The 22,572-nt window shown below is 33.4% G+C and overlaps 5 protein-coding genes across 9 annotated transcripts; 3 read left to right on the plus strand and 2 right to left on the minus strand.

The window, feature by feature from the left end:
• LOC105145050 (uncharacterized) lies at window positions 1–3,562 on the plus strand. Its single transcript, XM_011054368.2, has 4 exons — window positions 1–525; window positions 2,693–2,833; window positions 2,950–3,081; window positions 3,356–3,562. The coding sequence occupies exons 1-4, from the start codon at window positions 480–482 to the stop codon at window positions 3,418–3,420; spliced, it is 384 nt and encodes a 127-aa protein (XP_011052670.1). The 5' UTR covers window positions 1–479; the 3' UTR covers window positions 3,421–3,562.
• A 550-nt stretch (window positions 3,563–4,112) lies between these two features.
• On the minus strand, window positions 4,113–11,008 carry Unr (cold shock domain-containing Unr). Of its 2 annotated transcripts, none has more exons than XM_087413767.1 (12): window positions 10,899–11,008; window positions 9,438–9,693; window positions 8,347–9,240; window positions 8,077–8,253; window positions 7,809–7,996; window positions 7,496–7,706; window positions 6,968–7,197; window positions 6,614–6,875; window positions 6,281–6,508; window positions 5,976–6,181; window positions 5,237–5,824; window positions 4,113–5,164 (listed from the first exon to the last, which is right to left on the minus strand). In XM_087413767.1, the coding sequence occupies exons 3-12, from the start codon at window positions 8,731–8,733 to the stop codon at window positions 4,996–4,998; spliced, it is 2,646 nt and encodes an 881-aa protein (XP_087269893.1). In that variant the 5' UTR covers window positions 8,734–9,240; window positions 9,438–9,693; window positions 10,899–11,008; the 3' UTR covers window positions 4,113–4,995. The 2 variants fall into 2 exon arrangements, with proteins under 2 accessions (XP_087269893.1, XP_011052671.1); XM_011054369.2 differs by having other exon boundaries at window positions 8,347–9,293.
• Window positions 11,009–12,696: 1,688 nt separating this feature from the next.
• Window positions 12,697–14,986, minus strand: LOC105145049 (ataxin-3 homolog). 3 transcript variants are annotated; one of them, XM_011054367.2, is made up of 5 exons: window positions 14,736–14,986; window positions 14,483–14,647; window positions 14,132–14,268; window positions 13,663–13,817; window positions 12,697–13,539 (listed from the first exon to the last, which is right to left on the minus strand). In XM_011054367.2, the coding sequence occupies exons 1-5, from the start codon at window positions 14,757–14,759 to the stop codon at window positions 12,962–12,964; spliced, it is 1,059 nt and encodes a 352-aa protein (XP_011052669.1). In that variant the 5' UTR covers window positions 14,760–14,986; the 3' UTR covers window positions 12,697–12,961. The 3 variants fall into 3 exon arrangements, with proteins under 3 accessions (XP_011052669.1, XP_011052667.1, XP_087269894.1); XM_011054365.2 differs by having other exon boundaries at window positions 12,697–13,590; window positions 14,736–14,977; XM_087413768.1 differs by having other exon boundaries at window positions 12,697–13,590; window positions 14,483–14,666; window positions 14,736–14,977.
• A 147-nt stretch (window positions 14,987–15,133) lies between these two features.
• LOC105145048 (uncharacterized) lies at window positions 15,134–16,959 on the plus strand. 2 transcript variants are annotated; one of them, XM_087413770.1, is made up of 5 exons: window positions 15,134–15,608; window positions 15,714–15,850; window positions 15,932–16,264; window positions 16,348–16,612; window positions 16,709–16,959. In XM_087413770.1, exons 1-5 carry the CDS (start codon window positions 15,562–15,564, stop codon window positions 16,788–16,790), a joined length of 864 nt encoding a protein of 287 aa, XP_087269896.1. In that variant the 5' UTR covers window positions 15,134–15,561; the 3' UTR covers window positions 16,791–16,959. The 2 variants fall into 2 exon arrangements, with proteins under 2 accessions (XP_087269896.1, XP_087269895.1); XM_087413769.1 differs by having other exon boundaries at window positions 15,138–15,608; window positions 16,345–16,612.
• Window positions 16,960–18,501: 1,542 nt separating this feature from the next.
• Window positions 18,502–21,876, plus strand: LOC105145047 (ubiquitin-conjugating enzyme E2 W). Its single transcript, XM_011054363.2, has 4 exons — window positions 18,502–18,848; window positions 19,738–20,088; window positions 20,159–20,234; window positions 20,394–21,876. The coding sequence occupies exons 1-4, from the start codon at window positions 18,804–18,806 to the stop codon at window positions 20,405–20,407; spliced, it is 486 nt and encodes a 161-aa protein (XP_011052665.1). The 5' UTR covers window positions 18,502–18,803; the 3' UTR covers window positions 20,408–21,876.
• Window positions 21,877–22,572: the final 696 nt, after the last annotated feature.

Here is a 22,572-nt window from a genome sequence, read left to right on the forward strand (position 1 = left end):
TGAATGAACAATTTCAATCTTATTAAGCCGTGTTTAATTAACGTTACATAAAAATTAAAGAATTGCATGATTCGTGTCTTAGGCACCACTGCGAACGTTGGCGGACGTCGAGTTTCACCCCACGCATAATTCTTCAGCGATTGGACGGTTTCCGCACGATCGTAACTAGTTTAGCGGTCCACGACAGTTAGCTGCCACAAGTCGGCGGATTCGGTCGATTTGACCGCTACATCGGCTCTGAACGGTACCGGCGAGCGCTTCTCCCGTTGCAATTGACAAGAGAACGCGCGAAGAGAGACCACACTGACCCCGTGTCCCCTGTAGAGTCTGTCGACCTTTGATACTGGACCAGCGACAAAAGCCTACCAAGAAAACGCTAAGCGGTCGACGATCTCCCCTCTTCTCTTGGATTATTGCTGTTTACGATATCCTTCGCGGGACTTTTTGACGTTTCTTGTCTCCTCTCATCTGGGAACATCATGCTACCAAGATTGACGCTCTCAGTTGCGCTACTCCTAACAATGGGTATGTCATATTATATTTATAAATAAAGACATTTTAAAATGCTAGAGATTTTGATAAATATCTCATCAAATATACTAAGTATACAATAAGATAAGATAAAATTTAATAAGATAAACCCAACAGATAAAATTTATCAAAAGATAGAACAACCGGGCCTAAATGCACGGTATAAACGTAGCCAATGTCCCAGTAATCGGACATACACTTATATCTGGACATTTATACAAAACTTTGTTTATATTATTATTAATTTCAAACGATTTTAAAATAATCTTTATTAATACAATTAAATTGTAATATTACAATAAAAAGAGCAAGAGAGAGAAATTAATAATAAATCTTACATAAGTATACATTAAATACATGTCCGGTTACTGGGACATTGGCTACGTTTACACCGTGCATTTAGGCCCGGTTGTTCTACCTTTTGATAAATTTTATCTGTTGGGTAAGTAGCAAGATTAACCAATTACATGCGCGGATTGCCAATTTACCTAACAGATAAAATTTACCAAAAGGTGGGAACAATCGGTCCTTAGGCCGCGGCCTAATCCTTGTTTATCCTATAAATTAAACACTTTGTATAGGTCGTGGTCTAAGCGCACGATATAAACGTAACCATTTACTTTACTTGTGCATTTGATTACACGCCAGAGATTATAATAATTAGAAGATTTTAGAACAAAATATATCAATATACTCATCAATGTATCAAAAACCTTTCTCAGTTAAAAATTTAGTATTTAGTATATCGCTTAACGATAGTGTTCTAACTGATTTTTTCTTGTTATTATATTTTATTCTCTGCGATATAAAATATGATTTTTCTTTAATGTTATTTATTCCTTTTTTTAGATAATAATTCTAAAATTTTTCTTCTAACATTTCTATAAATCATCGAATCAAAAACAAATTTTTAATTTTTAAAGACTATAATATTTCGTGGAATTCGGTCTCTTCAGCAAACTTAATCTCCCATAGGATGGGAGTAATGTATGTGTGATAGCAGTAATATATGTATAAAACGCACTCTTAGTTTATTTTTTCTGAGTAAGCAAATGATAAACCCATCATACCGATAATGAACAGCGCTCTCAATGATGAACATCCCACACACGCTTTTATTGCTGATTACGTCGCTATAATAGGCCATATATTGTCTGTAATTAATAATTACTTTTGAATGAATCAAATAAAAAAATACGTGAGCGCAGAATTCATTCTAAAAACATAAAAAAATTACTGGATATATGTCGCTGTAATATATCAGCATATTGGCGAAAAAGAAATCACGAACGTCATGTCATTAGGTCGAGAGTAAACGAATCTAAAAATCGATTAGCCCACGCACGGTATCCTCTATCTCGTGAAACACTTATCAATTTAGACAAGTGGGAAGTGCAGCCGAGCGCATCCGGTCGCAAACATTCGTCTTCGTTAAAACGCCACTATCTCTCCCCGGGGTAAATAAACCGTAGATATTTCCACTACACTCTGTGGTACATTCACCTAAAAATAATGTAGATAGTTAATAAATATAGAATCCAATTTAATTGAATCGCATCTATTAATTCTTCTGATAATAAGCATTAAAATATATATATATATATATATATATATATATATATATATATATAATATATATATATATATATATATAATAATTATTAATAAACATGTCAAAGAGTTTATTCTTATTATTCCTCCTTTATTCTTTTATTTTTTCAAAACTCAAATATCTTTTTTATTGAAATTTCTTCGACTAATGTACATATAATTTTTTTAAGAAAAATGTCGAAGGCATCCATTATTTATCTCTCGCATTATTTTATATTTAAAATTATTATGGTATATCTTCGTATATCACTTAATTTGAAGTTGAAATTCTACTAAAGTTAACTTGTGAAATTGATTGAGAAACAGTATTTTATTTTCTCTACTATAGATATTGAGCATTAGAAATTTTTTATTTTTAAAATTACTTACATTACTTGATTACGTCAATTATTTGAAAATCATATATTTAATATTTTTATTAAAAAATTTAGTTCAATCAAATCAAAACATCTATTTGTTAGAAAGATATCAGAGGTATTGCTCGATTAAATAGCTCAATAGCATTGTACTTGTTCAACGCAGTCTAATTAATGCCAAACTTCTTTGTCAGGAATTATGTTGTCGAAGGGATGCGAGTTGGATCAGATGCGATACGGATGCCGCATCTATAATGCACAATGCAGTTGTGGCTACGGCTGCAAATCCGAATACAGATATGACAACAATGATGATTGCAAGTTAGCACTGAAAGGTAATGATAAACGAATACTTGCTCTTGAACTGTTAAATTTAGAATTTAGAATAGAATAATAAATACATTGACGATGTATCTTACATGCTTAAGAATTTTAACGTGTCTCGTTGCAGGAAGACGTAGCGACATATGTTCTCGATCGAAACCTTGCCTGAATGAAGGCTCATGTTCTCAAATATCGTCGGAGCCCGGATTTAAATGTCGCTGCGAAGGAACTGGATTCTACGGCACTTACTGCGAGACACGTTAGTACCTTCAATGACAGCAGATAATTCGACTGAACTTTCAGCCTACACAACGCTTAAATTGTTTTTAAACATTAAATTTTTACATGCTGAATCACTTGAATGATTGAATAAAATTAGAAAATGAAGAACATTTTGGTAGAATAAAAAATGGTATATTATTAAATATTAAAAAATTCTCGCATTTCTCGAATTTTTCATTCAACATATAAAGTATATTACGATGATGCAAATGAAAAAGAAAAAAATTAATATGAATAATTATATGTTACAGCTTGTCCACGATCAGACAATACACTTTTCCGAGGACAATTCCCTTACGAGTGTGTGGTGATCTAACTCGAATCTCTCCTTTTACTTTCATCTGAAATACAAATTTGTCTTAATATGATACATACATACATACAGGGAAAGAAACGCGTTTCATAAAACATATTTACACACATCTTTGTACATACATAATAAATATTAAAACACACAATCGTACGCCGTTCCATCTCTCATTTCCATCCCTATTCAGAATATTCTTGGGACCTTCGTAACCACAATCTTGGAAATAGCTCGGTAAGTTACACCGCAAAATAACTTTACGGTTTTGAAAGAGCTCTGACGTTTTATAGAAGGTAGATATATTTCGATGCTTCCACTGTTTATTCATCAATAATTTTACAATATGTATGCACATGATGTGTTGGATCCATGAGTTTTGGGACAAGCGCTTAGTTTGTATCGTGCTTGTGTACTTTACCTTATTTACGTTATTTCTCTCATATCTCTACAATAATGCCACACGTACTTCGCTTACCGTTTCAAATGGCAAAACTTATAAAACGTCTTACTTTTTACATATTTTTTTTTTGTAATTTCCATTGTGTATGTCCACAGAATTAGTAATACACACTAATTTGATTTTACAACACTGCATTAGAGGAACTTAACGACATGTATATATATATATATATTTATGTATATATATATATTTATATGTATATATATATTATCTAAGATAAACAGTTGGCCAGTCATAACTCTTCTTTTTCTTTTTTACAAATTTATAGACACCGTCTTAACAGAGTGACTCAATATCGTAATTTATTACAACAAAATACACTACTCATAATAAAATTCAGCAAATTCCGGTAAAGAATCTGTACTGCAGGATGTTTTCCTTCAATCTTGTATCAATATCACTTCGCGTGTAATTTCTTTTTCTTTTTCTTTTTCTTTTACCATTGTACATTTATATCACATATAATGTACATAATAGATAAAACGAATTTCAAAATAAATCATATAAATTGTAAAAGATTGTATATCAACATGTATAAAGATACTTTTTATAAAGACACAAATACAAGATCTCAAATACAAACAGGTAGCTAGCAATCCAACCTGTAAATATTCTGAGACATCTTTGAGTACTTCGTTATTTTTAAGTAATGAATTGATATATTTACCGAACATGCATGAAAATAGAAAACTAATAAAAAATTTCGACAAATCTTATAAACTATCCATTTTACGTTCAAAAAAATAACATCAAATAGGTAGCTTAGTAATAAATTCATGAAGATGTGGGAAATTAACTAAAGAGAGAAACCAATTACGTATTAGAATAAAATCTGAATGTAAGACAAATCGCCTTTTTTTCTCCCGTTTCCTCCCTTTATGAGGTGATAAAATGAATCGTTGTTCATTTTTTGTTTTCATTTTACTTTTATATTATTTCGGCCCTTGGTCACCATCCATTTTCAGATTATTATCATTTATAATTATTGTTGTCACATTAGTCTGAATTTGGCAAACGTTTACGACCATGTTTACGATAGTAATCTCGAAGTGTATGGACTAAAAACAATTGTAGATTACAATTTGGATAATTAATAGCCCAATCTCATTAGCTGCCCAGGTGCATTATTCTTCTATGGCACCAGGAATACGCTGATATCTTTCCTGGTTGAATCCACGCGTACCATCAGGTCCTCTTGGTTGCCTGACCACAGTTAATTTTGGGCCTGAATCTTCTAGCGATGTAGTACGTAATCGACTTATTAATCGTTCGGGTCGTTGCTGGACTGTATCGCTATAAACAATAAAAATTTGTAAATAAAATTATACTGCCATTAGTATAAAAAAATTAAAAAAATTAATTTACCTTAATCGAGTTACATTGCATGCTGATGATTTGCCAGTGCGTTGATTAGTAACCAAAACGAATTCTACTTGATCTCCCGGCTGCAGCGTAACATGATCTCGAACTTCACTTACATGGAAGAATAATTTTCTGCCCTCATCGACTTCGTAAGCGAGAAAGCCGAAAGGACCCTTCATCGCATCCACAGTAGCTCTTCTTTTTTTCCTGACGGCTACGATATTACAAGCATGACCTGCTGAATCGACCTGTAATTGCACAGGATCGCCAGCCTGCAATAGCTCCCGTTTGTTAGAAAGTCCCATGATTCCGAATTCATATTCTGGCGTCTCCTCATCTTCATTAGTTGGATTAATCTTGATCAAACCAGCGTATTCAACTTGCTCGGGATTTGCACTTCGCAGTGGTCGCACCACAGTACCGTCGAGTACCTCGCTAACAGGTGTTGGCCTGGGAATACTTCCACGAGGTACCAGTTTAACATGATCAGCAGCTACACAACCTCCAGAACCTCTTCCATTGCTCGAACTACTAATTGTACATTCGATATCGGCTCCTAATTCCAATGTACTAGCGTCGCCTTCAAAATTACTGCGAATAAAATGTTATTTTATACACACGCATGCACACACACACACACACACACACACACACACACACACACACACACATGTGCGCGCGCGCGCGCGCGCGTGTGTGTGTGTGTGTGCATCATTCGTAGAAATTAAAGTATATCTCTCACCTGTAGTGAAAAAATATTTCTCTATCATGATTTACTGTCTCAATAAAACCAAACCCGTCTTTAAGGGCGGCAATAAATCCTTGACATACTTGTCCATTTGATTTTTTGTTAACATTTTGAATTTTTTCACCAGCGGCATTTACTAAAAATATGTCTTCAGCAACAAGTTCTTTATTTCGTTTCACTTGAACAATATTGAACATTACCTATAAAGTTAAATAAATATTTACAGCAAAACATATAGAGCAAGTTTTTTTTCTAAAAAAATGGATTGAATTTCTTATATAAACTTTATATTAATTCACCTTATCACCCAATTTTGGAATATGTTTAGGGTCGCAATCTTTGGAGAAGAAAATAATGCTTTTCTGCTGCCCATAATTAATGAGGCCAGGTTCCATCGAATTTGTGTCTTGTGCTACAGTACCTAATATATCTTTTTCTATAATAGTTTGAAATGTTACGGTACCCATTGGCAAATGTTTCAGTCTAATAGCACTTTGTCGAGTATTAGAGAATGATGATGATGGGTCCTTATGAAAAAGAACAAAATTATAATTAAAACGAAAAGGAATTATATATATATACAATAAAAGCATTTTTTTTAACATTATACTTTCATGTTAATTTGTACTTACTTGTACGACTGTAAATTCAACTTCATCTCCTACACTAATTTCTCTATCAACATCAAGAACCTCATTAAAATGAAAGAAAAGTCTGGGTTCTCTTTCTACACAACGAATAAAGCCAAAACCATCCTTGAGAGATTGTATTACACCCTGCTCCCGTCTTTCTCCAGACACAGTGAAAGATTCTGGTAATAACATTATCTCTGTAGCTCTTTTGAGTTGATCTCTAGTATCTGTTGCAATACGAAATTGGACCCAGTCCCCATGCCTATATTAAAGAAATTAATTTACATTATATCACAGCGATGTGTATAACTATGTAAAATTAAAAAAATACATTTATTAATTCACATAAATTACCTAAGAGTAAAGTCTCCCTTTTGATCTTTATCGCCAAAGGGCACTTCAACTTCAGAATGATCACTGTCTCTGTATCGAATACGACCAGGTAATGGATCATTTTGATGACGAGCAGCATTACCTCTCTCCAAAGGTTTCAACACTTGGCCTTTTACCACTTCGTTACTGACTTCCTCAAATACAATTGAGCCGGGTGGTAACTTTGTAATATTGCAAGCTACCTCTTTCCCCTACAAAAAAAAAAACATTAAATTTTAAAGTCACATGTAGAAAAATTTTAATCATAATCATAAGGCCATAAGCAAATCAACCAATCATAACCAAAAAAGATTGCGATCTCACGTTTTAAAACGTTCGAATACAATTAGTCGATATACTTTTGGACTTACGGTTACAACTAAATTTTTTTTACGTGTGATTAAGTAACGTAATTTTTTACGTGTCTTCAGATTCTTCATTATTTAAATCATATGTTGCTCATGTACGTATCTTTTCAAAGAAACATTTATACATTTTTATTTTACTTACATTGCGCGTTTGTATTATAAACTCCACATCATCTCCTAGCCTAAGTTCTTCTTTCATAGATTTAGCTTCGCTAAAGTGGAAGAATATTTCTTTGACTACATCAGCACGCTCGATAAAACCAAAATTTTCTTTCATTGAGCATACCACTCCGCGATAACGAACTGGATGTGCTGGATTTTCCAGCCTTACATTACATGCATTCAAGACTCCTCTAGAATATAAGCGTTGCGTATGTAAGAAAAGAAATAACTACTTGTATAAGTTCTTATTTCACTGATAAATACTATGTATATAATGTAAAAACATATCATACCGTTGATTATTTGCAACTTGAAATGATACTTTATCACCAGTACGTAAGGTGACGTTTCCCTCAACATCATCTTTGGTATATGGCAGAAAAAAACATTCTCCACGGTATTCGAAAGTGATACGTCCCGAATCGCCACTTGCTTGTAACTCTGTGGTTACATTACCGATGCATCTTTGATCACCTAATGACTAAAAGAAATGTGCGTACATTTTTTTATAATATTCTATCATTCCTTTATTATTATTACTGTTGTTGTTATTTTACTAACCACTGGACCAATTTTGCTAACGGTGCTTGCAATGGGCTTGCCTGTTCGTCGATCGTAAGTCATTTCAAACTCTACCGCATCTCCAATCTTCAAATGTTCAATATTACCGCTAAATTGGCTAAAATGAAAAAACAATCTTGCCTGTCTTTCACAGCACTGTATGAATCCGTAAGAATGCTGTTGAATAAAAACCATGTATAAATTAGTTTGTTTATGTATTTCATAATTATAGATAAAACCCGTAATATCTGTAGTACCATCTGTACTCACCAATAATTTCTCAATTATACCAGTTTCCCGTGTTCCTTGATTCGCAGATTGATCCTGATAGGTGGAATTACTGGTGGCAGGTTCGTTTGTATACCCAGCATTTGTCTCCATACCCGTAAATTCAAACGGGAATCTTGTAGCGCCATTGCGTGGCGATGACTGTGTACCAGGATAACTTCCATAAGAGTTAGTAGAGTTTTTACATTCAGGAGGTGAAACTATATGATCACCACTGTAATTGGTACCATTTCGATAATTATTAGTTGTCGGCTGATATTCCGTTATGGCTTTAGGACTTGGTATAGCCATAGACTTATAGTCGAGTATTGCTGGGTCAGAGTTCATGATTGGCGGCTGGAACGTTTTCCACTGAGGATTGTTGGACATTGTCTTCTCAATTTGCGCAGTGTTATGTGTAATATTTACGTATAATTCAACTCTTCTTCTCTTGAAACAATTACTTAATTTCTTGTTTACACTTTTGTGTTTCACCCCGCAATATATATACTTATATTTAGAAATTTTTAGTCTTTTTCAATTATTTAAGTGTTTAACATAGATATCACAGAACGGTTCTTGGTACCTTATATCTTTGTTCACTATTAATAATGTTACAAGAACTTAATGAAGAGGAAGAGTGGCTCCTTGAAATGCTGCAGAAATGCAGGCTTCTTCGTGACCAGAAAGTGGAAGTGAGGTCTCTTCAGAATACTTTAACGCGTTATTGTGAGAGAATTATTTATTAGAGTACCACGGTGGACTCCACACAAACTTGGCACTCTTTGAACGCAGTTAAAGATGTTCTAATAACCAAGCGGAGCAGCACAATCTCAGCAATCGCCGCAATCACAATCACGATCACTGTATTTGCTCACCTATCTCTTGCTCACAAGGCTTGTTGTGTATATAATATACAAATGAACGATGCAGTTAATGCTGATTTATGACTTAATACAAAGTACAAAATCTTAGCACACCATATACTGTCAATACTTTCCATACGTATATATATATATATATATATAAATATATATATATAAATATATACATATATATATGTTTGAATATTATAACAATTGTTTGATAAATACTCAATTTAGCGTGCACTAGAACAACTGTGTTTCCTTTTGAACATCAGTCATCCCTTATAAAAGGAATAAATCAAAAACATAGGAGATTTTAAAGGATAAATGTTGACTTGAAAATCCTCAGATGTCTTCAATGCGTGCTGAGTCTGATTGTGTTCTTCCAATATTTCTATAGTAACGTTTCCTTCTTCAGCTTTTAAATGTAGAATTTACAGTGAGCCTTGGTTTCAGAAGTGTCCTAAACTAACAATGACACAAGCTGTAAAAGAAAAACAAAAGTTTAAAAAATCACTTTGCAAATACAACATATATATTTAAAGTATATTGTTTGTCGTTTAAAAATTGCGAGCTTTGCACTAAATATTAAAATATATAAAACACACGAATATTAATTTCTATATTTTGTAACACAAATTAAATAAAATTTATATCGAATAAATATTTTTAAAAAATCCCAAAATTTTTCTATACGAAACAGATCGATTTCACAAATAATATCAAAATAAAACTACAAAAAAAATATAGAAAAAATAATCGCGATGTATTGCATGTGCTATAAAAAAATATTAACGGCAGAAAACATTAAGAACATTTTATATTCCGTCATAACAGCTTTTCATAGGCACGCATTCAGATAAAAATTTATTTAAAATCATCGAAACACTACGCAGAAAAATCATCGAGAATTCATAATCAACATAATTTTTAACACGCATTTCGAGCACACGTGACTGAGTAGGGTTACTTCACCTCTACGAGACATAAAAGAATTTTCCGGAATCAAAAGGAAATACTCGAGGCGAAATAACAACGCGTTTATTTATAGTACTCCGCGGCGCGAGACAAACACGCTGCCCGATTATCTGATAGTTTGACATTGACACGAGGGGATAACGAAATCTTACTTTCCGTTACGCGCGATCGCGTGAAAATTGTGTCTGACGTGAGGGCGTCGCGCGGCGCCGCGGCATGCTGATGATCCACGGATACGTGATGACCCACAGACCCCCGCTATCATCATCTCCACCTCAATCCTCATCCTGCTCGCGCTATCAATCGACAACATTATCGGACCCGATTACGCGTGAAACATTCACGGAAATTCGAAAAGAGGGTGGCGGATCGCGACGACAAACGGTGTCTCTCGTGGATCACGGACGTGTCGATCTCCCGAGCCATGCTCGCGATCCATTTTGCGGCTTCTTCTGCGTGCCAAAACGACCGGTGATCAAGACGTTATCATATATACTCTCCATAGTTTTAAGAGGTTGATTTTTTTATGAGGTCGCGGAGCGCCTTATCTCGCCACGGTGGTCATCGCGAAACCGCAGTATGCTCCAATCGGCTTGTCCCGGACGCCAATTCGATCGGCGAACGTTAGCGAGGATCATGCCGATCCGGATGGCACGCGTTCCCGCACAAAGCTCGCAATTGTAGAGCGTTGAGAGGATTTACGAAACTCACCACGACACAGCACAGCACTGACGACATGCCGCCATGTTGAATGTCAACATTCGGCGTTCGCATACATCCAACGGGAGCGACCACGAGTTTCCTGTGCGCGCGCGCGCACGCGCGCAGCTGAGAGCTGGGATCCAGGTTGAGCGCGATGTCGCGATGGAAACGGGCTTAAAGTGTCATTACTGATTATGGTTACGTTGGCTTTGTCGCTCACAACGCTTGTGAGCATCAATTGTCCTTGTTTAATATTTAATATTTGCTAAACAACAAGGATGAAACGACGCTTAAAACATTGTGAATGCTAAAACGAACACAGCCTATATGGGAGCATCAATAAGCATTTGCGCAGAAATTTATTGCGCACGATTCTGAATCTTCTGACCTCAGTTATATTATATAGAATTTTTTTGGCATATGTCTAATGTATTAAACATTAATTAATTATATCTTAATTTGCATTATTAATCGTTTCTGCATTTACTTTGTTTTGCTTCTGATTTCAGTTTTGTAATGCAAAACAATAAATTAAAAGAGGTTATATTTTGATATGTACTGTTCTAATTAATACTGAAAATTTATATTTGTTTACATTATATAATGTAAACTACAAGATTCCTCTGTCAGCAATGTAATTAGATCCAATGCATTTCAGTAAAATTATTTAACATATTACTGCGCATGCTCTGATGCTCAACGCTCTCATGTGAAAGTAGCTTAAAAGCACTTGTATATAAAGTGTGATTTTTCATACGCAGCATGCTGCAACATATGATTATTGACAGCAAAATATGATTCAAATTTTCGAAAAACACGATTTGAAGTGAGTCACCTCAAGAAAAATTTTTAACCAATAATAGCAGCATGTTATCGCAACATGCTGCGCATGAAAAGTCAGTTGAAGATTTTGTAGTTTTCTTGATTTTTCTTAAATCGATACCACGTGCTTCTAGACTATTCTAATGAGGAATTAAGGGAAAGACCAATTATATTAAAGAATTTCACAACAATTACAAAACTACTTTTTCTGCTGAACGCAGCTATTGGTTATCGAATGTTTCCTGAAGAATGTTTTGAACTAAACTGTGCGATTAATTTAATCAGCGATTAACGCTCGGTTTCACCAATAAAAGATTAACTTTAATGCTGGTTTATCTTCTTCTAATTCTAAAAATTAAAAAAAAAGAAGCAAATTAACTTTTACTTCTTTTACAGACGAGATTAAAGTTAATCTCTACATGATAGAAACAGGCTAGAATTGCTTAAAACAAATTTGCCAAATTATACAATTATACGATTTATTGTGTTCCTATTTAATGTTTTATATTAATAAAAAATTAATAATTTATCTATATTGAAAAATAATGTAAGTTAATTGGAGTTTGGAAGACATCATTCTAATTAGAATAACTTCGAGATCAAATTATCTTAATTAAATTAACTTAATCAGTACTTTTATTAAGTGACAAATAAAGCTATTAAATTAACAAAATTATGTTTAATGTGTCGATAAAAGATTAAAACAATAATTTGTACATTAAAGATTTTGTCTTAAGTGACCTATAAATTAAGTTAACTGCTGATTAAGTTATTCAAAATCACTGTTACTGCAAATATTTTTACCAACGCAGATTAACTTTAATTTCGATTTAATTTACTCTTATCTTTCTCTAATCCTTAGTACTAAACTTTTACATTAAATCGATCATTTTTCTGAAATATATTTTATATTTTAAATATATATGTATATATAAACACACATACACAAATATATACATATTCAGAATTGATTAGTAACGGCAGATTTGTTGCTCAAACGTTTTTATTCCGAGAACGATTAGTATAACAAAGTTGAGAGGGAGAACGAAACGAGAGCACCAATTAATTTCGAGGAACCAAAAATGTACCTCAATCTTATTTGACATATATTATGACTCTTATTATTGTGGTTCTCTCATCATTAGTATACAAAGTGACATACCTTCTCGAGCTCAACTATTCGATCATATAATTTACAGTACGACGGTCAGTTTAGTAATAGATGATTTGTGCAAAGTTTGCGCTTATTGTTAAGTGTTCAGCTTCGCTGGAGCTTCATTGTTGGATGTCCTTGCATAGATACCAAAGTGATTTAACCGACGCCAACGTAGATCTTCGGGATCGGGTGTTGGTGGGGCAGTAACACATTCGAGACTCAGCTGCAAAGCTCGTCTCAACTCATCATCTTCGTCTGTATCATTTACCAAGTCTGTTAAATGCGTTGTTTTATCGTCAGTGTGAAGATCTAATCTCAATTTTAACGTCTTGTCTACGTCATCCTCGTCACTTTGCAGACTCATCTGCAGGGCTCTAGCTAATTGCATATTTTCATCCTCTTCCTCGTCACTCTTCTCTTCTCTACTCTCGACTCTTATGGGGATTATCCTTTCACGAGGTTCGTCTGTGGATAGTCCAGGTTTATGTAAAAGCGAGGACACATTTCTGCTTGCACTCGAAGATTGTGGGACCTTCACTTCTCCCATCGCAAGAGCAGTTTTCAAAATTTCGTCCTCCAGCTTGGTGCCTAAGCGATTGCCTTTGGATGTGATTTTTGATTCCGAGTTTGGATTGCTTTTAGTTGCGACTATAGGATTTTTCAGAAGGACATCTTCGGCAGGACATTGTGGAAGGGTACCAATAACGATAAAAATAGAATAACCTGTAAGATTAGCGGTTGATTGATATACCTTTGATTGACACACTTTTCGTTAGTGTCTCACTTTGTCCTTACCTTCTTGTAACAATTGAGCTAGATACATTGTGAGATAAGTGTCTGATATAAGCTGGGGTCCACTGAGCATTGAATTTAAATTAAACCATTGACTTGCAAGTTTTCTTATCGTAAACCAATGCCCTTTATAATTACAAATATATGCTCTCATCCGTCTGAAAATTATATTGCCATTACATGTATTATCTTATAAAATTATTATAAATAAAACTACTTATTTTATATCATTGAAAAGTGAACACCTGATATAAATAATATGATATAAATAAATATATAATATAAAAAAAAACAAGTGTTAATTTGTATTATGATGTTGTAATTGTTGTAAAAACAATGAAATCTTTAGAAAATATGCTCTTCTACGAGCAATAGAACAAAACATATCAGGACACAACACAAAATAGACTCAAAATTTTTATTTATGTAAGTACTTATAGTCAAAACTCAAAATAAATTATCAATAACCTACGAAGGATCATTCTGTGCCAATAACGCTGTTGGTTCCGTGCTGTTATATGGAATCAGTTCTAAACCCCAAACTTTCAAAGCACTGCTAATAACTTGAACTGAAAAGTATCCACTGTCATCCATGTTTCCCGATGGTTGCTAAACATAAGAAGCAATTCACTGTTATTACAGAGAGTATTTGCTCAGCTCTTGGTAAGAAATAATAGCAAGGTCAAGCGTTTATGTCTATCAAAAAGAAAATTTTCAAAGAGTGTATGTTTTTTCTATAATATGAATTTTCGTATGACACTGCTATCGTCGAGTATTCAGTAATTGTATGCCGAAAAGCTTTGATATGCGACGTCGTGTTTACCTCGAGAAACAGCTTGTAGTCCTCACTGTCGACGCCCGACTCGGCCATCCGGATTCTTTCCTCCTCGTCCATTTGATGACCAAAATTTGCTAGGTCAACGGCGTTAAAGTACGGGCCTTGCAAAAGCGCGTTCAGGCAGTGCTGGGCGCACAGGTATCCCTCTTGCTGCGAGGAAAAAACATCACTAAAGAACATGAACACGATCTCCGTCGCTCGCGATAGAATTGATCGCCGTTACGGCGGTGTCTTTTACCTTCTCGTGAAATATACTCTCCATTGCACAGTTTGCCCGGTGATATCGCGGATAACGCAGAACCCCGCGTCCGTCAGACGCGTAATAATAATCGTAAATATAATGTCCCTCCGCCGATCTCGGCCGCAGGTGAGAACGTCATCCACAAAAATATTTTCAGCCTACAGTCATGAACAACAGATAACCATTGTGTCGCGCCAAAGAGAAACCTGAGAGAGGCCATGCCGGCTTTTTTTCCTGTTACCGTCGAAATTGCCCGTACACTACCGCCAGTACATCCATTTTTAATTTGAGAACTACGTGCCTACATGCATTTCTGATACTATCGATAAAATCATATCGTCGAAAGTAGATGTGATTCGTGTCTGTACTAAATCCTCAACCTGAGAGAGACTGTCAGTCTTTTTCATAGAACTTATATCGTATATGATTATCAATCATATTAGCTGTTCAGCACTTTCAGCAGAATTGACCAATTCAGCAGAGTTGACACTGAATCGACCGATTAGCTTAATCAGAGTTTGTGATCGGGCCTAAGTTAGTATACAATTGCTTTAATGTGCATTGAGTGCGCACTAGTTCTGTCAGTGAAAAACACTAAAGTTCCAAGGGGTTAGATTCTGTTAAACAAAGAAGAATTATTTATACTTCAACGTACATACATCTCATCACATTGACGTATTCGTATAGAGGTGACAGAGTTAAAGGGAAAAGATAAACAGGAAATACACAACGGGTAAAATAACAGAAAACTAAACGGCGAGAAGAAAAGTTTCTACAATAATAAAAATATTCAAATCAAGTGTCAAGTCTGTGGCAACAAACAATGCAGGAAGAGCAAAAAAATACTCCAAAATTAGGAACTATTCGAAAGTAAAATTATTGTTTTGTTGCAAATTATATTTAAATTAGATGAAAAATTTCATCAAATTTCAACAAATACATACATACAAATTAATACAATGCATGTTTTTATAGAATTCGCAATGCTGCAAGTACACCAGATGTTGCAAGAAATCTGTCGGATACTACCTTATCTGCTTTACATAATATTTCTAGAACCACTTCTCGTAATAGAGTAACTTTGATGCCAAGTGACATTGCACAGTTACAGAGTAAGAGTTTTATCAACATCTTTTTTTTTACTTTTCTTTGATAATGCTTTATTTATTACATTTTAATATTGTGTTACATAGAAGTGCCAAGAAAGAAGATTGTTGTAGACAAACAACCAATCATGCCATCACAGATAATATTGGATGCACAAAAGAAAACGGACAGTGAAGAATTAGAGCTTGGACTTCTTTACGATGAATATTTACAAACTATGATGATGGATCTCATAATGAAGAAGAAGATTCTAGAGAAAAAGCGTCTAATGATCATGCAAATGGCTGCCATGGCACAAGAGATTGATCAAGATACACAAAAATTGATTAAAATTAAAACAAGGGAACGTGATATAATAAATTTAAGTTTAGCACAAAAAGAAGCAGATGTTCAACTGATTGCAATGACAAAATATACTGGTAAGATATATATATATATATATATATATATATATACATAAAATTAAACTATTTGTTATTTACATTTACATTTTTTACAGAAGATGAAACATTTAAGATTGTAAAAAATATGTTATCCAAGTTGTATTTTCTCTTGGAACCTCTAGATGTATTGCGATGTAACGGCATAATACTTCCTGAAACACAAACTGAATGGAAAGAGACTCAAGAAATATTAAATAAATGTTCAAATGTTTTAAGAAACACTGCAAATCTAATAGGATCGAAAGGCGAAATGTATTGTGCTGTTAATGCTGGATTGAAGAATTTTACTGAAACATGTGACGAAATAAAAAATCTTCAAAAAAAGTAAGTTGCAAATCTTTTTTAATTTACTTATTTTGAATTAATATATATTAATACTTATGATTATATATTATTTATATTTATATTTGTATTTTTCAGATTGGAAGAAGCACTGTGCAATTTACAAGTATTGATGCTAAAAAATGCTTCACTTTCATTGGCATGCGATGACAGTGGGTAGAGACATGTTGGAATTGTTGTTTGAAGAAATAGAATTACATAAAAATATGAAAATTGAATGAATTGGAAGCTTTTTTGTACAATTATTACATAAAATGTACTATGTGTTGTTGAAATTTACGGAATAATTAAATTTAGTTGAATAAAATCTATTTTATATTTTTGTAGAATGGTGTCAAAGTTATTTTCTTTCTATGAAATAAAAGAGAGAACTTAAGATTTTTATGCTCCATTCCATAAATAAAAATATAAAATTTCATAATTATTTTTATTTGGTTACAAATGATGTAGCATCATCAATTAAGTTTGTTAAATAATCTTTTTAAGATATTAGATCAATGTGGAAAGGATAACATGAGGAGCTTTTCAACAAGCGACACTATACAATCGATGATTACCCCATCTTTGTTTAACATTGACGAACAACAAGGATACAATGATTTACCGTGCCATCTATACAAAGTTCTCATGGTGTATGCAATTGGACAATGGCCTAGTTTCCATCGAGAGTTTAATCCGGATCAGAATGTAAAAATCAACCAACTAAAGTCGAGTATTCCCCTGTTACAGTCAAACGACAGGGGAATGCTCGACTGTAGTTGGTTGATTCTTACATTCTGATCCGGATTAAACTCAGGGTTTTGGAAAACCCATGGCAGAGAGAAAACTGAAATGGGCCATGCCGGCCTTTTTCCTGTTACCATCGAAATGCCGAGTGTATGGCAATTGTCCATGATCCAATTGCGCACAAGCTAATCAGTGCTAAAAAAAAAATAATCCAAAATTCTCTACGTAGAAGTCACTGTGATTGGCAATTGCTACAATGTGCAATTGAACTATTCCCCCGAAATATTCATACACTACCGCCAGTACATCCAGTTTGAGAATTATGTGACTACAGGATAGAAGCGTGCCGATTATCTTTCAAAATAATCTACTAATATGAATGGAGCTTTCCAGACACAATTGATACAAATCATCCTGTCTTTGTTCGATAATTAGTAAGAAACAAAGACAGAATGACGCTTGAGGCTCGATTTATGCCTTTGCTGGAAAACTTCCTTAGGTCTAGAAAAAGACGAAGAGTAAGTTGAACCGAGATTAAAGTTAATCTACATTGATAGAAACGGACATAAATCACTTCAATATTCACAAGAACGTGAACTCCCGTAAGGATGTCGGTCTTTATTAGTATCTCGTCGGTGGTTCAGCTAAAAAGAACGAACAAGCCTTTTAATTAAAAAGAACAGACCCGTGCTGACGTTCGATCACGTGATCTGTCAACATCCGGTCAGCCGTTTCCGGATAGAACGCGCGCACATTTTTGAAGACCGGATCGTACATTTCGTATTTTGACGTCTGCAAGACATCGATTTCTCACCGTCCTCACCTCGGACTCGCGGCGAGTTGTTATAAATTATTGAAAGAATCTCTACAGCGTGTCGATATTGCGCGCTGTTTTCCATTGACATTTGAGGGAAATTAAAACTCCATTAATTCCGTGCGTCACGTATTTTTCATCTTCTCCGACGTGGCCACCGTCTTTTATTTTCTCACGGACGTTCCGTCACCTGACAGATTCCTTTTTATCGAAATCAGACGATCACGTACGACCGATCGCGGCGCTATCCGCTTCTATCCGCATCCTTGTATTGTAAAAAGTACCGTTACGCGTCATACGTATATACGGCTATATACACGTGAGTTTCACACTGTGTATGTGTGTGAGTAGTGCGACTACGATCGTGCGCTGTGCGCTTCGCGACAGCTCGGCTCATTCGGCTGTATCGCCGAATACAACTGCCGACACTTCGGAGGCTCTAGCAGAACTGTCAGTGTCCGGTCCGTTTTATTCTGTTTCTCCCTACGACGGTTTTTGTTTCACCTCTGCCACCCTTCTGCGCGAGAATGCGAAACCGCGGACGAACGTAGGACACGAGTCTCCTTCCGAGGAAGGTACGGCGGCAGAAAGACGTATGCCTGCTCCGCGAACAGGCCGCGGTTATGTTTTTCGATGGAGAGTACTTTAGCGACAATGGCAGCAACGTCCCCGTCGAAGGTACGTTGAAGGTTTTCCATCCCCTCTTCCCCTGTAATTTTCCATCCGTGTAATCACGGGGACGCCAGCCGTGTAATTGGGAAACAATCGAAAAATTGAAAGAAAGATTAGATAGAGTATTTACTTCATTTACGACTCGCGAGAGAACCGAACAAGCATAATTCTGACGGACATTGCGAGACAAAATGGAAAACGTACGGACTTGACAAGAACCTGTTCCCTTATCGTCAGATCGTTATCACTGAATAATATAAATTGTCAATCGCGCTCATTATTGATGCAGTTGTTCTTGATTTAGGAATTGAACGAATGTACTTTGGACGAAGAGTTTTATGAACAAAGATTTTTATTGTCATAGTGCGATTGTATTCATCTTTAGACACATATTAATTAATAATTTTTAATTTTTTGCTATTTACCATAAATGGCTCAGTCAAATAATGCAGTTTCATTTTTTGTGCAACAACTTTGCAACAATCTCTGTTGTTTATATTAACATATGTTGTTTATATTTAACATATGCCAATAATTTATATTACTTAACATATGCTAAATAGAAACCTTTATAAAAATAAAATTGTCGACATAGACATTAATATATATGTCTCTAATAAAAACATGTTTGCATTATACCTCTTTGAACAAAGTAGTTTTTTCCAATTTTAAGATTGTTTGATGTTTGTTGTTTTTTATAATAGCTTATATGTAGTTTATATTATTTAGTATATGCTGAATAGAGCATCTTTATGTAAAATTATCTATTTATATAGACATTAATACTTATCTCTAAAAAAAACATTTATATTATGTCTCTTTAACTAAAGTTTCTTCTATAAGATTATTTAATATAAAAAAATGTTACATTCAATGAATTTGTTTAATATCCTAGAGGAGACTGCAGAAGGAGTTGATGTCTTTAATACGTGAGCCTCCACCAGGTGTACACGTTGATGCAGAGTTGGCTGGACAAAATTTGACGCAATGGATCGTCCACATGGAAGGTGCCAAGGGCACGCTGTACGAGGGGGAACAATTTCAGCTTCAATTTAAGTTTAGTTCAAAATACCCGTTTGATTCGCCAGAAGTGACTTTTATTGGTGAAAATATCCCTGTACATCCACATGTCTATAGTAATGGTCATATTTGTTTATCCATATTAACGGAGGATTGGTCTCCTGCTCTCAGTGTGCAAAGCATCTGCCTGAGTATCATTTCCATGTTAAGCAGCTGTAAAGAAAAGGTGTGAGATTTAATTGTTAAAACATATGTGAGCTTTAATTCGATACATAACGTATGTACTTTCCATGTAGAAGAGACCACCTGACAATACATTTTATGTGAAAACTTGCAACAAGAATCCAAAAAAGACAAAATGGTGGTATCATGGTAAGAAAAATTGTTTTATATTACACATTTCAGAGTCTAGTATTTTTATTATATTGTTAAATCCTTGTCCTATATAACATGTGCAATTAGTTGTATTCTAACTAATTATATGTAAAAGTACAACTTTGTAAAATGAATAAAATTAATGTTTTTTTTTAGATGACAGTGTCTAACATTGAAGATCATATAAAGATCTTGTCAACTTGTCAACATTTGTTGGACCAAGTGGGATAACATCCAAATATGGAACCTGACACATTAAATCAATAGAATTTTTGCATATAATATTACATTATATAGTAAAGTCAATATAACAAGAAATTAGTACTTTTAAGGAAAGACAAGGCTACAACTTACTTATTATTATAATTATAGAATTAATGCAAACTGCGTGAATTGTTTAATCATAAATTATTGCAATGTTGCTGATAGCGAAGCATATTTTAGTTATAGAATTATTATCAGGATCAGTAAATTAATGCTAAAAAGACAGATAAATAAAAAGGTATTATTTATTATTAAATAAGATATTAATATATAAAGTTTTCTCTCTTGTTACTCCGAATTTATGGAGATTCCTGATGTACATTAAAATCATTTAATAAATTTAGAAATTATGAAAAACATGATAAATATATATATGCATACTATATTACAATAGCTATATAATTTAGTAATTTACTTTCTGTTGCTTTTAATAAAACTTAAATATTGAATTATAATCTTGAATTATAATTTTATACATTTGGCATATTTTGCTTAAAATATGGTGGTAAATATACTACTCTTATACCTTGATTTCTATTTACAATAACAAAATGTGATTAAGCGCAATATATACTTTTTTTAAATAAGTAACTTAAATGTTTTATCTTTTTAAATATGCAAACTATATTTTTTAATACATTCCTCTCTGTTGCATTAATTTGTTTCTTTTAAATTTTTTGAGGCTACCACTTAGATCTATCGGGTCTGTTCTTTGTCGCTGTATTAAAACTTTCTTCTTTAAATCAGCTAAATTCTACTAAAAAGATCATGGTACTAATAGCAAATATGTTAAATATGTTAAATAAATCCCATACTGCTACTAAAATTTTTCATCTCGTTTTCGTCAAAATTTAAATATATATCTATTTTTTTAAGTATAATACTATATATTAGTTCAGATACAAAGATCAGGCCTGTTAATAAATATTATGTATTTAATAAAGTAAATATCGTATTTAAACAAATACAGTGAGAGTTGATATATAATAACTCGTATATTACATTTTTTAATATTAGCACTTTTACAACCTAGTTGTGATTTTATTTAAATATATATAATATATTTAATATGTATAAGATATTGTCATGCTATGTTCTTTTAAATAAAATTTAAAAGTTGTAAAAGTTTAATTTACATATATATAATAATAATTTATTAGATGTGCTATTTTATATAAAATAAGATGGCATTGATAATAATATATAATGTGAGATTAATTAATGACACTGCAAATATCAACAATTGGTACAGTCTGTTTTAAAATTTTTGTGTCATGTAATTTTATAATTACATCATTACATGTATTAGTTAGTAAAACATTTTGTACATTTATTAAAAATGTAAAGTGACGTGATATTAAATTTCTTAATAACATTTAATGGCTTTCTTCAATCATTGAGTCATCGCGTCTTACATGTGTGTGCCTGTGTGTATGTGCGTGCGCGTGTTGCGTATGTGTGTATTATATATATGTAATTTGGCTATATAATGTATGTGCGAAGCACAACTCTCATGAGAAAATAAGTTTTAAGAAAGATAACTGATATATAATCAAATTGGAACGTACAGAAGTAACTACAATAAAATAATTTATTAGAAAAATGTTTTATGCAATTATTACTTCATATCTTATCACATTGCAGTAGTGATATTTTATTCTTTTTGCTCTATTAGAGCACTGCCGAATATTTATCCTTTCAAAACTATTAGTCAATCAAAAATAGTTAATGTTTCTGGAAAACATATTTTGTACACGCATGATCTTTTAATGCATAATCTCTTTCTATAATAAATTATTTTTATCTTCGATATAAATATTATTCCTTAACAATAAATACAATACAAGAGGATATAGTTGATAATGAAGATAAAAGTTTATTTTGCGTTTGAAAAGAAAACTCTGCTTTTATCTTAAGAGCATGGATCTTTTATTAATCGTATAATTATGAAATCAATTTTGATATTAATATCAATTGATCTACGTTAATATAATATATGACAAGAAAATTGATACTGTTATTTTTATTGTTTGAATAATTTTCTGTGTAAATTGATGGTAATATTTTAATT

This window comes from Acromyrmex echinatior, chromosome 15 (genome assembly GCF_024713525.1).
Source record: "Acromyrmex echinatior isolate Ae372 chromosome 15, ASM2471352v2, whole genome shotgun sequence".
NCBI lineage: Eukaryota > Metazoa > Arthropoda > Insecta > Hymenoptera > Formicidae > Acromyrmex > Acromyrmex echinatior.